At 41.6% G+C, this 14,550-nt stretch overlaps 1 protein-coding gene across 1 annotated transcript in view; it reads left to right on the forward strand.

Moving 5' to 3' along the window:
* The window catches only part of SVEP1 (sushi, von Willebrand factor type A, EGF and pentraxin domain containing 1), a 132,593-nt gene that overhangs the window by 78,324 nt on the left and 39,719 nt on the right, over positions 1 to 14,550 (forward strand). The window contains exons 24-31 of the mRNA XM_086480302.1: positions 228 to 429; positions 1,446 to 1,603; positions 2,829 to 3,030; positions 3,673 to 3,848; positions 5,188 to 5,312; positions 9,816 to 9,939; positions 10,470 to 10,640; positions 12,709 to 12,882. Coding sequence (XP_086336428.1) covers positions 228 to 429; positions 1,446 to 1,603; positions 2,829 to 3,030; positions 3,673 to 3,848; positions 5,188 to 5,312; positions 9,816 to 9,939; positions 10,470 to 10,640; positions 12,709 to 12,882 — 1,332 coding nt within the window. The remainder of the gene's footprint in view (positions 1 to 227; positions 430 to 1,445; positions 1,604 to 2,828; positions 3,031 to 3,672; positions 3,849 to 5,187; positions 5,313 to 9,815; positions 9,940 to 10,469; positions 10,641 to 12,708; positions 12,883 to 14,550) is intronic.

Below are 14,550 nucleotides of genomic sequence, written 5' to 3' on the forward strand. Positions count from 1 at the left end.
ACAGTTTGCTGAGTGCTAATTTCTATAACTGCAAAGATGGTTTCTGTAGTTCTTCTGTGACCACTTAACCTCCGTTAATGGAGTTAATCCCAAACTGGCATGGCTACCCTGGTGTTTGCTGTTTCCCAGAAGATTGGCAACAGTTCTTAAAAAAGAGAGATGGGTTAGTAATCTTCTTTCTTAGGTTAATCCAAAGTGGAGCTGTGACTTTGTTCTTTTCTTCTCAGGTGCTCACTGTGAAATGGAGGTCAATGAATGCCTTTCAAACCCATGTCTTAATAGGGCTGTTTGTGAAGATCGAGTTGGCGGCTTCTCCTGCAAGTGCCTCCCAGGTTTTACTGGTGTCTTGTGTGAAAGAAACATTGATGAGTGTCTCAGCAGACCCTGTAGGAATGGAGCTACGTGCAGAGATGGTATCAACAGCTTCAGGTGAAAAACAGATGATTAATGTACTACAATGTGGAAAGGCAGCTCTGTTGTGGTGCTTCAGCCTTCTAGGATTTCAGCAAGGCATTTGGCAGCCTGATCCAATATAAATGGTCCCCTTATGGACACTAAAGGAGATTTTAAAAGGCAAGAAAATAAATGCTAGTGTCCTCATTCTTAGTAGGCAGTGAAGAAAATACGCAGAGTTTGAAGTGTAAACATAGTAGAACTGTATGGTTTTAATATTGATCTTTCAAAAGAAATCCACTTTCCCAAGCCTCAAGGGCTTGTCTTGCTTTCCACTAGAAGGATTAGTGATGACCAGTTGTGTACCTGATAATATTACATTCCTATAGCCTGTGAGACAAGGATAGCTGTACAGTTGAGCATATAGAGATTAAAATACAAACACCAATGGAATCTTCCAAATATTTATTTTTATTCTTTAGGGTATCTGAACTCAGATCAAAAGTTACAAATACCAGTAGCAGTGTCATATCCTAGGTCACTGTAGAGATAGAGAGATGGACCAGCTTTTGCTGCCTGGGTTTAGTAATTCTTTCCCTCCCCAAAGCCCTAGAAGTTTTGATCCTTTCAAACACCTTAGTTTTCCAAGTACCAGAGGTTTTGGTGCCTTCCTACTGCCTTGGTTTTCCCTCTGTGTAAGCATATCTGCCTGAAAAGTTGAGTACCTCTCATCTGTAATTCCGTGGACTTAGAAGGTATGCTGTATTCACAGGAATGCAGCGATTGCCCCTCTCAATTTCATATGAAAAAACACAGGCACTGTGTTTAAAGATTGTATTGTCCCTATCAAGAAGAAATATTTTGCAGCTAATAGAATATTAGCTGCATAAAATGGAACAAGCATATTTAAAGTCACAAGCAAATTAAGTATTTCTTCTGTTGATTTTTTTTTTCAGTATATGTCATTCCCACTGGTGGATCTGGCCTCATGGCCAGAAATCTTTGTTGTGACAGCAGCCACCTTTGAAGTGTGCTTCTCTTTTCCTTTGTAGGTGTCTGTGTGTGACAGGGTACACTGGACTAAACTGTGAAGTGAACATCAATGATTGTGATTCCAGTCCCTGCTTAAATCAAGCCACCTGTGTGGATGCCTTGAACTCGTACGTTTGTAAATGTCCCCCTGGCTTTACAGGCAGCAGGTGTGAAACAGGTACACAGGACCAAGTGTCAGAAAAAGGTGGCTTGACTAAGTTTCTGAGCAAGATTTGCACTGGCTGAGTTGAATTCATACAGCTTCCCCAGAAAGCAGCTAGGGTGGTGGGACTCTGAGAGGCTGAGTGGAGCCTGTGTGGCTGTGGTGTGAATAAATGTAATTGCAGACAAGTAACAGCATGTGTATTATGTCATACTTACATTAATTTCTCTTTTCTAAGGCACAGTTCTGTCTTTTTAATACCTAGTAGGTCTATCAGGTTTAATTTGTATTTGCTCTGCATGTCTGAGTTAATTAGCTCTTTCTGTTTCTTTTCTTTCATGCAGGGCTTTGCATCACAGGTTTAGAGATTAGCATGTAGTAGTCTCAGCTTTAGAAGTCCTAAAGGCATCAAGTTCCCTATGGTCAGGCAAAATGGATCACACCTAATGCAACTTCCTGGATGATGCTGGAGTTAGGCCACACAACCACAAGGCTCAAATCCATTTGTCTCTTAGCCACTCAGTGAAAATCAGGAAATGTCATACTAGTAGCTGGTGAATCTTTAATCAGAAGCTGAAGAACCTCTGATTTTACAGAGTTAGTAGAGGACGTACAAGTCATTTAGACCTGCCATCCTCTGTCGGCGTTTAGTAACACCCAGTTTTCAGGAGAGATCCACCTGATACACTTATATGTAGTACCCTTGTAAAGCATGTCACTCTGCATTGAAGAGCAGCACAGAAGTGCTGTTCCATACCAGTGCAGTGTATTTCAGTAAGTCCAGAACAGAAAAAACCTTGTGGGTTTTTGTTTTGTTTTTTGTAAATCTTGGCTCTTGTGAAAAAAATGGAACCAGCTGATCACACCTCTTTGGGTTGATGGATAGCAGATGGATAGGCCGTTTTGTTGATAGCAGTCTGAAAAGCAAGGTTCATATTCATTTTTTGTTAGAGAATCAGATTCTTTTCCCGTCATCTGTCTTCAAACCCTGCAAGTTTTGTAGCCTTGGGAAGCTCTGTATGCTGACTGATGTTAGACTGCTATACATTCTTGCTACCTCTGATCAATTTAATGTGAATAGCTTTTGTAGATGGGTTGTGTTCCATTGGAGGGTTGGACTAGATGGTCCCTTCCAACCCAAACTGTTCTATGATTCTGTTGCATTTGCTTAGGTACCATTTGATTTTCCTTCTGGATTTTCAGGAATGTAGCTCTGAGTACTCTTTTGTCTTTGTTGCAGAACAGTCCTCTGGTTTCAATCTTGAGTTTGAAGTCTCTGGTATCTATGGATACGTCATGCTTGATGGTGTTTTCCCATCTCTTGGTGACATCACCTGTGCATTCTGGATGAAATCTACTGACACCACAAACTATGGGACTCCCATTTCTTATGCAGTGGAGAATGGAAGTGATAATGCATTTCTTCTGACTGATTACAATGGGTAAATCACAGTTCTGCTTTTCTGTAGCTTACAGATGTCTTGAATTGCTAAAGAAAGCATAGACCAGAAGTCTGAATATCAGCTTTGCCTATTCTGGGGTAGAATAATCTGCATCCACACTCTGTAGCTGGAGCTGTCTCTTTGTTTTCTTTTTCTCCTTGCTTTGTTTCCTTCACTTTTTTCAAAATAGAAGACTAATGGGAAGAAAGCAGGGAAGTTCAGAAAGTGGGATATTTTTTGTCTGGATTATATTTACATCATATTTAAATGACATATTGAGACAGTGATTGGATAAAATGGAGCTCAGCACTCAGAGTACTTGTAGTGGGACTCCAAAACCAGGGATGGACCCAAGGGACAAGTTTCAGAATTCATTATGCAGCCATTATTTGAGTTTTTATGTTTTGGTACAAAAGCACATCACTTATTTCACTTAGATCGTATGCTTTGCATATGATAATTGTAACTTCCAGGGTCTCTGAGAGAGAGATATCTTGTATGATTATCTTTCAAGAGAGATTTCTTCTGTGATGTAGACACGGTTACAGTGTTTGACAAGTAACATTTGAGTCATGTGGCACAGGCCGTGCTTTTAAAGTTGCTGCATACAACTGAGTATGCTTTCATATTCCTTCCATGCAGCTGGGTTCTTTATGTTAATGGGAAAGAGAGGATCACAGACTGCCCTTCAGTGAACGATGGTAACTGGCATCACATTGCAGTCACATGGACTTGCACAGATGGGGCGTGGAAGGTGTACATTGATGGAATACTGTCTGATGGAGGCAGCGGGCTCTCTGTTGGCTCAAAAATCCCTGGTATGCTTTATTTATATTACACCAGATCTGTTGCGTTAATTCTGGTTTTATTGCAGAATTTGCTGTGCCTGCAAGGAAATGTTTATTTTGGTGTTTTTAGTATGTTTTCACATTTTCAGCATTTATGCAGGGCTCATGTTTGCTATTCTTGTTCATGAGGACGGTTCCCTCGTGAGAGCTCAGCCTTGCTGAAGACAAAGCGCACATTTCTAGGCTAAACTAGTAAGTAACTTGTTTTGGGGGTGACAGTTTAGTCCACAAAGGAACCTGTGCTGAGCTGATTTTGGAATAACTTTGTGAGAATAGGTTTCTCACACAACAAACTTAAGTTTAACTGGCATTTCCCTTGCAAACATGTGCTCAGAGTTGATTGACTTAGCCTTCTGCTGTTACTTGAGACATCTTTTTAAAGTTATGTTTGCATATTTTCCTAACAAGGTGGGTTTTGCTATTTCACTGTTTCCTGTCATCAGCAGCCTTTCCATTAATATCAGAAAACATGAAAAGGGATACCTTCAGCGTTGAAGAGCTGTGAAAGACATGATGTCAGATTGCTGCAAAGAGATTTGGTTTTCATACTGCCACTGTCTGAATTTACAGAGTTTCAAAAAACTATCCATATTGGGGAAAATAAAAATAGTGAAGCATTTTAGTCTGTTCAGTGTGTACCTTATGCTTGCCCCTGTCTTTCCCGATTAACATTGGAATTCTCTCCAGAAATAAGACCTAAGGAAGTGTGTGGTCTCCATTACTTTTTGCCCTTGTCCACACACCCTGTAACATACAAAATGCATGTCCATATCATTTTTCCTACTGGTCAAGGAGACAAAATTTAACTTGCATGGCATGTCAGAATGTTAACTGTCTAATCACCAATGTGCTTCTGAGGGCTTGGAATCAAATTTTTTCTACCTGCCTTTCTAAGCTTTTGTTTAAAGCAGAAAGTACAAGTTAGCACTGTAAAATATGCCCCACCTGCTCAAAACTGCATTTTTGAATTGCTCTGTAATATGCTTCAAATACTGAGCTAGAAGTGGTCTTTTAGAGCCAATACCATTCCTGAGCAGCCATGTAAAGTTTCTGCTCTCATCAGCATGTGTTTAGTATTAATGCATATTTGAGTCACTTCCAAATTGTTACGCTCACTTACCTCAGTCTAGCATAAGGCTTTGCAGAGGTTTGCTGAGACAATTTGTTGAAGGTGGCTGGTTTCCAGCACTAAAAATCTTAGTAACCTAGGGTAGCAAGTTTTGTTTTGGTTAGTTTTTAATCATCCTATGGGGATCCCTGTTGTAAGTCTTTGATTCCTATCCCTGTTCTAATTCTCTCTTGAGTTTAGGTGGTGGTGCACTTGTACTGGGTCAAGAGCAAGATCAGAAAGGAGAAGGATTCAACCCAGCTGAATCTTTTGTTGGCTCCATCAGCCAGCTCAACATTTGGGACCATGTCCTGTCTCCACGGCAGGTAAGTCCTTACTGCAGTGTTTGAACACAGGGCTCTGAGTGTAGGATGAACATTTGCAAAAACATTCCAAGTTGGCATATTGGGTAAACCTCTGTTCCCACAGAAGTCAGCGGGAACCAGATGAAGTTCTGGCTTAGGGTAATAAGTTTAGTATAGTGAGTAGCTTTAAGCAAAACTGGGTGTGGTAAAATCAACACTGAGTCACATTCTATTTTGACTGAGCCTTTCTGTATTATGTAGCTTTGAGACAGAAATGAGGGCATATACCAAAGCTAGCAGTCCTGTTAGAAGAGGGAGAAACCAAATGAAATGAGATAAGGACTTGTTTTACAGGTTACAGTTCTATCATCCTGCTGTGTAAAGGCACCAGTACAGCTTCAGAGGGGAGGCATCACAATTTCTGTCAATGCATTAGACACTGTGAAAAATCTGAGCTATGTAGTCCCAGGAAAAGTCTGAATGGACAACATAAGGGAGTATTAGGCTACTTTTATTCAGGTACCAAAAATAAAGGTTTGGCACTAAACTTTCAAAGAGTTAAAAAAATAGCGTAGATCAAAAGATGTCTGCAAGGACAGTGATCCCTCAGCTTCTCTGGGAGACAAGCTTCAGTGCTCAGTTACCCTCAGAGTGACATTTTTTCCTTTATATCTAGTTGAGACCTCCCACTTCCATTTATGACTACTGTTTGTCTCCCACCATTCACTGCTGTGAAGAGCCTAACTCTATATACTTGATTACCTCCCCATAGGTACTGGGGGCTGCTGTTAGGTGTCCCCTAAGCTGACTCTCCTCCAGGCTGAACCAACCTTGGTCCCACAGCCTTTCGTCACAGGGCAAATGCTCCAGCCCATCACCTTTTGATGCCCTCCCCTGAACTTGCTCAAGCTTGTCAATGTCTGTTTTGTACCAAGGAGCCCAAAATGGAATGCAATACTCCAGAAGTGGTCTAATAAACACTGAGAAGAGGGATTAATCACTTCCTTAGTTTTCTGATTGTGACCCTGTTCACACAGACAAGGATGCTGTTGGTCCTCCTTATTGCCAGGGTGTGCAGCTGGCTGATACTCAGCTCACTGCCTGCTAGAGCCCCTAGGTCGTTTTCCAGAGACCTGCTCCTTCTCCAGGCTTTCCCCAGCCAGTATCGTTCAGAGATTTTTCCTTCCCATTTGTTCTTGTTGAATTTCATGAGTTCTGCGTTGGCCCATTCCTCCAGCCTGTCAAGGTTGCTATGGATGCAGCTCTGTCCTTGAGCATGCTGACTGAGCCTCCCAGTTTGATATTGTCCGCAAACATGATGACAGCATGCGCCATCACCACTTCCTGGTCATTAGTATTTCAATCCTGAAGGTTAGAAATTACGAAACTGTTGGCAGCACTTGAACTAGGCAAGCTCATTAGCGAGGACTAATGTTCAAAGTTAGAGGCATTTCTTGGGGGAAGGGGCTTTGGTTTTGCTCTTCTGGTATGTTTTTATAACATTTTACAACTATTTGGTCATTTATCACTGTTTGTTATCCATGATCTAAATAAGAAATAATAAAATGAAGAGAAAACAGAAGTAAAGGAGAATGTTTGCTTCCAGCATCCAAATATCTCCTCTGCTTCTTTCTCTTTTTCTTTACTACTTTGGCTTTCTGCTAGGTTCAGAATTGCCCAGCAATATGCTACTGCTCTTGGCTTTTGGGGTCATGAGTTGTTGTATCACCAGATCAAATTTTCATGGTTTTGTTCACTAGCAGTTTTGAAGCTGATGGGTGTACATGTGATTTTGCAGGACACACTGGTGAAGAGGTTAAGCATGATTTTCTGAGTCTTTCTCAGTAGTTTCCTGTCTTTAATGACAGGATTGATTTAGATTTCCATTTGCTTCAAATGCAATACAGTTAGGATGAGAAAGAAAACCCTACCCTTCATTTACGGTATCCATACTACTCATCTGAAAAGACAGATGTGAGACCAGACAGTGAGCTGAGCCAAGTAAGCTTCCTATAAGACTTCTACCTCATTCACTTTAGAGACTAGAATAGTAAATAAGTATCGTTATCTGTTATTACCAGTTTTTAGTGGCTAGCTGGAACTGTTCAGTAAGTCTTTCCTTTCTATTCTCAGCCATAAAGGAAAGAAAGGTGACAGAATATGTTGCCCAGGGAATTACATAAAGGCAAAGTCCATTCTTTAAGATATTTCTTTGTGTACTTTAGGTGCTCATCCACTTGCACGTTAATTTTGTATATGTAAATCAACAGCCTGGTTCTTTTGTTGCTGAATAGTCAGCAGTAGAAATGGGAGTTGACTGTATGGGACTGTGAAGTCCTTTCTGGCTCTCCATTCTCCATCATACAGCTTGGAAGGGTTGATTCTCAAACCTGCCTTTCCCACACTGGAAATTTTGCCTTGCAGTTTGTTTGCAGCCCTTGGCCTAAGCAGTTTCCATCAGCACATACTATTGAAGTGAGATCTTTGGAATACCTTCAGAATAAAGAGAACAGGTTGCTCTCTTCTCCAGTTAAGCTGACTCTAGAAGAGTCTGATCCACTTCTCTGGAGTTCGAAGTAGGGGGAATGTAAGAATAGTTCAATCTGAGGTTCATAATGTGCCTTCCTTTCTCACAAAGCATACAATATACAATTGGTAGTTGATTTCATTCACTGGAGACTTGACAGAAGGCAGTCACCTTCTGAGAAAGGCAGTTTCCCAACTGGTCAGCATGAACTGGGCACACCTGTGCTTTCTAACCAGCTAGCTGTGCTGCATGTATTGTATGGGTGGGCTGGCTGTGCTGAGAGGTACACAGCCCACTGGGCTGCTTATCTTTGCTCTTAATTCACTTTTTCACGCTGAAGGAAACATTCCTTTCTCCCTGCCAGGGAATTACTGGAATGACCCTCCAGCATAGAAGAGCCAAAGAGTAGGAAGTAGTCTCAGTAGCCTAATTACTAACATGTTCTCCTAATTGAATGAATAACTACCTTTTCTCCATAGACCACTTCCCTCTTTGATATCTTAAAAGAAGAAGAAATCGTTAATATCCCTTTATTGTGCATTTATTCTCCTCAGGGCATGTACGGGGTTTTTTTTCAGCAATTCCGTGGCTGAGATATGATTGCGTCTTCCATGACAGGGAGATATGTAATGGGGAGTACTGTGTCACCTTCTGAGACTATATTTCCTTTCATTTCCTAGAGTTACAGTGAACAAAGGCAATGCAGAGTGAATCCAAAGCCCTGGTCTTTCATTTGCAGTTTTAAAACACTTTTATGTAGCAGAAATCTCACTGAGCAAACACTTTCATGTAGCAGAAATCTCCCTGAGCATCCAATGGAACTAGAGAGCCTTCTTTTTTTACAACTGTTGGTGTCAGGACATCTGAGCTCTTTCCAAGGGACCACTATGGAATATTTATGTCAATCCCATCACTAACAGTCTGTCTGCGTATACTTACTATTGCATGTAAATTACACTGGTGTCTGAATAGCGTAAAAGTGCTACGCATTCTGAGGTTGTGGTCCCCAGGTTCCTTCTGTTGGTGGCCAGACAGAAATATAATGATGTTACTATGTTTAGGAGATTCTCAGAGTCACAGTGAAGAAGTAGAAATATTTTTACCTTATTGAAATAAATTTTTTTAACATTAAAATACAGTACTGAAACAGCTGAAGGATTCCCACTGGCATTTCACTTTCTTGTATTAAGAATGCAAAAGAAACCACTAGTGGTGCCATTAAAGGAGTTATGTTTTAAATGGAAAACTTTTGCATCAAAGATATTTGACTACATCTGCTCTCAAGATATTAGTCTACTGTTGATCTAACAGTGTGTTCCTTTTTTATTCCTGTCCTTAGTTTGCCTACATAATTCCTGTTCCAGTACATGGCTAGTTATGGCCCTGTCCTGCTTTGGTTGATGTCAATGCCAATACTGCTGTTAGTATTGATGTGGGTAGGCCTTGCCTGCAGTGTTTTGAAGAGCTTAGTGCATTGAATTCACGAAACTCAAGTCCTGGAAACAATAAATTGCTTTATTAAACTGCTGCTTTTTGTGTTTCTGTTCCTTAAACATGGTGCAGTGGTAGCATAGTTTGCAGAATGCAGATCTTCAACATTAAGTTCCTTTTGGCTCCTATTGGACATTTTTCTGCAAATACATCAAGTTTTCTCTTCAGGTTGCATTCTCTATCTGCCTTTTTCTGTGACATAAATACGTTTTTCTTTCACGCTAACAAACACAATTGTGTTTCAAGAACTATGTTTTATACTTTGCTTGTATGACAAGTATTCCTTCAGGGATTGCCTCAGTACATGCCTGTCCACAGCTAGCTTGCTTGTAAGTATGGAATAACAAGTAGTTCAGCCAGAAACCTCTTGTGCTAGAAAGGGTAAATATCTCTTATTCAATTATTTGTTCTAGTGTTGCATGCAGTCATAGAAAAAATACTTTTTTTTACATTCTTTTCCTACATGGTCCTTAAACAGCACCTAATCAACTGTTTTAAATCCATAGGTAAAATCTCTGGCTACGTCCTGTCCAGAAGATCTCCAAAAAGGCAATGTGCTAGCCTGGCCAGATTTCCTGCCAGGAGTTGTTGGAAGAGTGAAGATAGATTACAAGAGTATATTTTGTGCTGGTTAGAACTTTTATTTCCTAGAACCCTTTTTTTATGAACAATACTCTAAGACTTTTTTATGAGGTCAAATATGCTAGCTTGCAGCCTTTGCCCTACTAACCTTGAATAAATTATTTTGATAATTTGACATTTAGAACATTCAGTGTTGCGTTCCTCGAATTCCAGGGTTTTGTAACAGAAGTTCATTGGAATCCCTGACAGAGATTTATTGCTTCCTGAATCAAGATAGGGAGACAGTGAAGATGGTGTTGAGTCAGTTTTTCTTGTCTGTTATTCTAAAAATAGTTGGATGATATTAAAATACCTACTGCCTCCTCACCTCTTTTCCTGCAGATTCCTTTTTTGATGTTATATGTTGATGATTCTCAAAACCCTTTGAACTGAAGCAGGATGTATAGGATGTAGCATACATAACACTTCCCAAAGTGTTCTCCTGGATAAATTTATACAAGATTAAAGAATCAGATAACAAATTTACTTGCTTCAGCAATAGCTGTATCTCTTACTGTATGCATATATTTTGTCCACAGACTGTCCATCTTTGCAAGGATCCATACCACATCTGCGGGCCTCTTCTGCTGATTTAAAGCCAGGGTCAAAAGTGAGCCTTTCCTGTGACCCAGGCTTCCAGATAGTGGGAAACTCTGTTCAACACTGCCTTAACCTGGGACAGTGGACACGGCCTTTTCCCCGCTGTGAAAGTGAGTTGTCTCAGTGGGCTGGTAGGATTAGGAAACCCTAACTTTTATTTGGACCCTATCACTATTCATGGCCTGTTTATCCCTGTAGCTGTGATGCACTTGAATCCATCCATATTACAGCATATACATATATGCTTAAAACTAAACTCATGTTTTATTGAGCAGGAACTACACCACGATCAGATTCTGCCACCTTTTTCAGTCAGTTTCCAATGCCCATGGCAGAAAAGAGTCTATTTGCGTCAGCAATCTGATACTCTGAACTTTCCTCCTTAGTGGCATCAGCAGTGTGGAAGATACGCAGGAAGTGCTAGAATATCTCTGTGATTTTTAAGTATCACTGAGAATGTTTGGTTTGAAGTAACAGCCTTGGCATTAGTATGTTATAGAGTAATTTCTTTAAAGGCAGCAGATATTTCTCTCAGGACTCAGAAGTGCTCCAAGACATACAGGATTTCATCTAAGAAACTGGGCTGTATACTTCAGGTTACCGAGGTTCTTTGGTTCCTGCTTTTCCTGCTCCTGCCTTCTCCTTTCCTTTGGTTCTCCTCCACTGTGACTGCATGTGTGACTGCAGCTGACTATATTTTTGTTTTAAGCAGAATATTAAGTTAGCTCCAGAAGTGTACTGACACTGACACGTATTGTCAAATACCTTAAAAATCGTTTGATTCAGATTCGATGTGATTTTCTTGTCTTCCTCTTTATACAGTTGTTCATAGCACAAATCCGGGATCTGTTTCCTCTTCTGCCTAAATAATTGCGTGCATGTGAGAATTGAGTCAAAAGCAAGTCCTGCTGGGCAGAGCATAAGTTCACTGGCAGAGACAGCTTTTCTCTTTCTTGGTGTGTTATCAGTGACAAGCCACCACAATCCTGTTAATGTTGTCATCTGATTTCTCGGTATTGGGCCAGGCAGTTTTCCCTGTTGAGCACAGAGCTCAGAGCAGGGTTGACATACTACAAACATGCTGAGTGAATGAGGGCCAGACTCTCCCACTGGCCTTTCTCAGCCTGTTCCCCAAGTACCTGATGAATGAAAATGAGCTGAAGATAGCTATTTCCCGCATAAAGAACTACAGGTTTTATACTGGAAGGTGTTTTACAGAAAAGGTTCTTCTACTGACTGATTCAGGCTCATTGTAATCACCACCTTCACCCACCAGGATCCTTTACCTCTTCCTGCTACCAAAGATCCCCGAAACCACAGGTCCCCATCCCCTAACAGTCTTTTTACAGGCTCCTCAATTCTATCCCTCTACAGCAAAGTGCTTGGATTCCATTACCATGGGCTCTAAACACTTCACAGTGTCTTACTGTGTGATCCTTGCACGTGACTGGGGAGAAAGGAGTTGCTACAATCCATGTAGTTACAAAGATGAGCTGTGTAGCTGTTGGAATAAGTTCATGTCGTCTCGGTTGAAATGAAGATGCACAGAAGCAGCTCTGCTAGAATAAATAGCAACCTCTGACAGGCAGGTACAGGGATGCCTTCTGCTGGCACAGCTGGGATCAGAAGGGCTTATTTACTATAGTGAAAGTCAAAGTGACACACAAGGTTGTATGTGAGGTCAGTTCCAATCTCTCTGTTGTTCATGTGCTCCCTGATCTCAGACCAGTACTGTAACCTCTTAGCAGTAATCTTAGCTAGTTTTGCAGTATTCAAACACAGTAACATGGAGCTTCTTTTTCAGTGAAGGAAAAGTGGAAGCAAACCGACTTTTCCTTTTTTCTTAAAACCGATCAAGGATCATTGATTATCAGGGGAAATGTCCTGTGACTGAAGTGCATCTGCTCAGATCTTAGTCACGGATGTCTCATCCAGAGCTAGCACAACAGCAAGAGCTGGAGAGTTCTTCCCAGTCTCTTGACTGACAAGTGCCCACAAAACAAGACCCTCCACCAGACCTGGACTCAATTAGCTACCTTGTAAAATGTCTGGGCCCTCCTGCAGACGGGATTCCACAGTTATAGAGAAAAAATCTCTGGTGGTGCCTCTCATGTGGAATTATTCTTTGCTCTGTGTCTGCTCTGCTAATGTGTGTGCCTCTTTTCACTTATGTTGCAGGGATCAGCTGCGGAGTGCCTCCACCCTTAGAAAATGGATTTTATTCAGCTGAGGACTTTTTTGCTGGCAGTACCGTTACCTATCACTGCAACAATGGCTACTATTTGTTGGGCGACTCCAGAATGTTGTGCCTGGACAATGGGAGCTGGAACAGCATTTCACCATCTTGCCTTGGTGAGATGTGCCATATACATGGCTGTGTGGGCTGGCAATCTTGCATTTCTCCTGTGCCCTTGGGTTTGGATGGGATTTCATTCTGAAATTGTGATCACACTCCAAAATACTCACATTTCTGAAATACTACGCTCAGCATTACATGAAACCAAAACTACATTCTGGCACCTTTCTCTGTCAGTCCTCTTGTGTGCCCCACACCCTATACTTAATAAGCCTGCGTTGCACTCCCAGCCTCTCTCCTTCCACGTTCATTTAGCTGTGGAGTCCTTGCATTCTCTGCTTTTAATCTGTGTATTTCCCTGTGCTTGAGGATGCTGTCAGTGTCCCATGCTGTCTGACCAAGTTCTTTTAGATGTTCCACATGTGGAGGTTGTAATGTTTAATATCAAATGTACTTACTTGACAATTTGACGAGTAGTTGATGCTGCACAGGATTTTTGATTTAGCAGAGTGATACAAAATGTAGTGCGTAACACGAGACAAATGCAAGTTACACTTAGCAAAATATAGCAATTGCGATACACAGTTCAATCACAATACCAGCGCATTTCCCATGACCAGTCCTTGTAATATGCTCACTGTCATGATACTGGGCAGCCCCAGTATCTGGGAATGAATAAGTGGGTTGAAGCCAGCTCAAGTCCATTGCTAGTTGTCTGGGTTTTATACTCTATGTTGGCCTGAGCCATGTATTCAATTCCCACTCCACCCTGCCCGGGAGATATTTGCACTCTTTTAATGAACTCAGGGAGAAGCATTTACACCACCAGTTGATCCACTCAACTGTTGATAGCTGTTTACCTAAAACAAAAGCCACCTTCCTGTCCCCTTGTGTTGTCAGTTTCTTTGTAACAGCAGTAGTCAGTCACACCCCGCATGTTTCCCTGAGCTTCGTCAGCAGATCACCTTTGGCCATCTCCCCTAAGCCTTCTTTCATTGTGGGGGTTTATTGGTCAGTCCCACATGCCTGTTGGCAAGCAGCTGCAGCATTGAGAGGGCTGGGAGCGCGCTTAGGGACACAGTTCACATAGTTGCCGCACTGTAACTTACTTCCTGGTCAGCTGGGTCTGGTGTACCGGGTGCAGCCACAGGAGCTGAAAGGTGAGACACCAGCATTGTCCTGTGTACGTGTACGGAGGACTGCATGTGACTTTCATTGTAGGACCATGTCTCCAGCAGATCCCAGCTGGAATCCACTAGCTAGCTGTGCTTGGATTGCTGCTGTCTTAGTCATGCCTGACATGGGAGTTGTAGGGTAACAACCTGGCAAGATTTGTGTTTGATTTGACTCTTAATTTTATGTGGGTATAGCACATAGTTTTTTCAGTCAAGATGAGCAGAAGGAAAGTCAGCAGTCTTTTAGTCTGCCAAAATTCACTTTGGAGTAGGATCCATCTGGTTTCATAGCATCCTGTCTATGAGGACTCCTTCAAGAACCTCCAAACTGACCACCCAGTCTGTTGTTCCACTCTTTGCTTTTCTCCTTTGCACTTTATACCAAGGCCTAAAGATGAGCAGGCTCAGAGCTGATGCTGCAAGGCTGTCCAAATAGTTCAATATCTTTGCCGTAAGAATCATGATGTTGAGAAGGAAAAGCCCTGGGCTGCACCTTCCAGCTTGCCTTGTCTCTCATAAAGCAAAGTAGACTAAGGGGAAAATAAAAAC

Source organism: Leptosomus discolor, chromosome Z (assembly GCF_034619465.1).
Source record: "Leptosomus discolor isolate bLepDis1 chromosome Z, bLepDis1.hap2, whole genome shotgun sequence".
Lineage (NCBI taxonomy): Eukaryota > Metazoa > Chordata > Aves > Leptosomiformes > Leptosomidae > Leptosomus > Leptosomus discolor.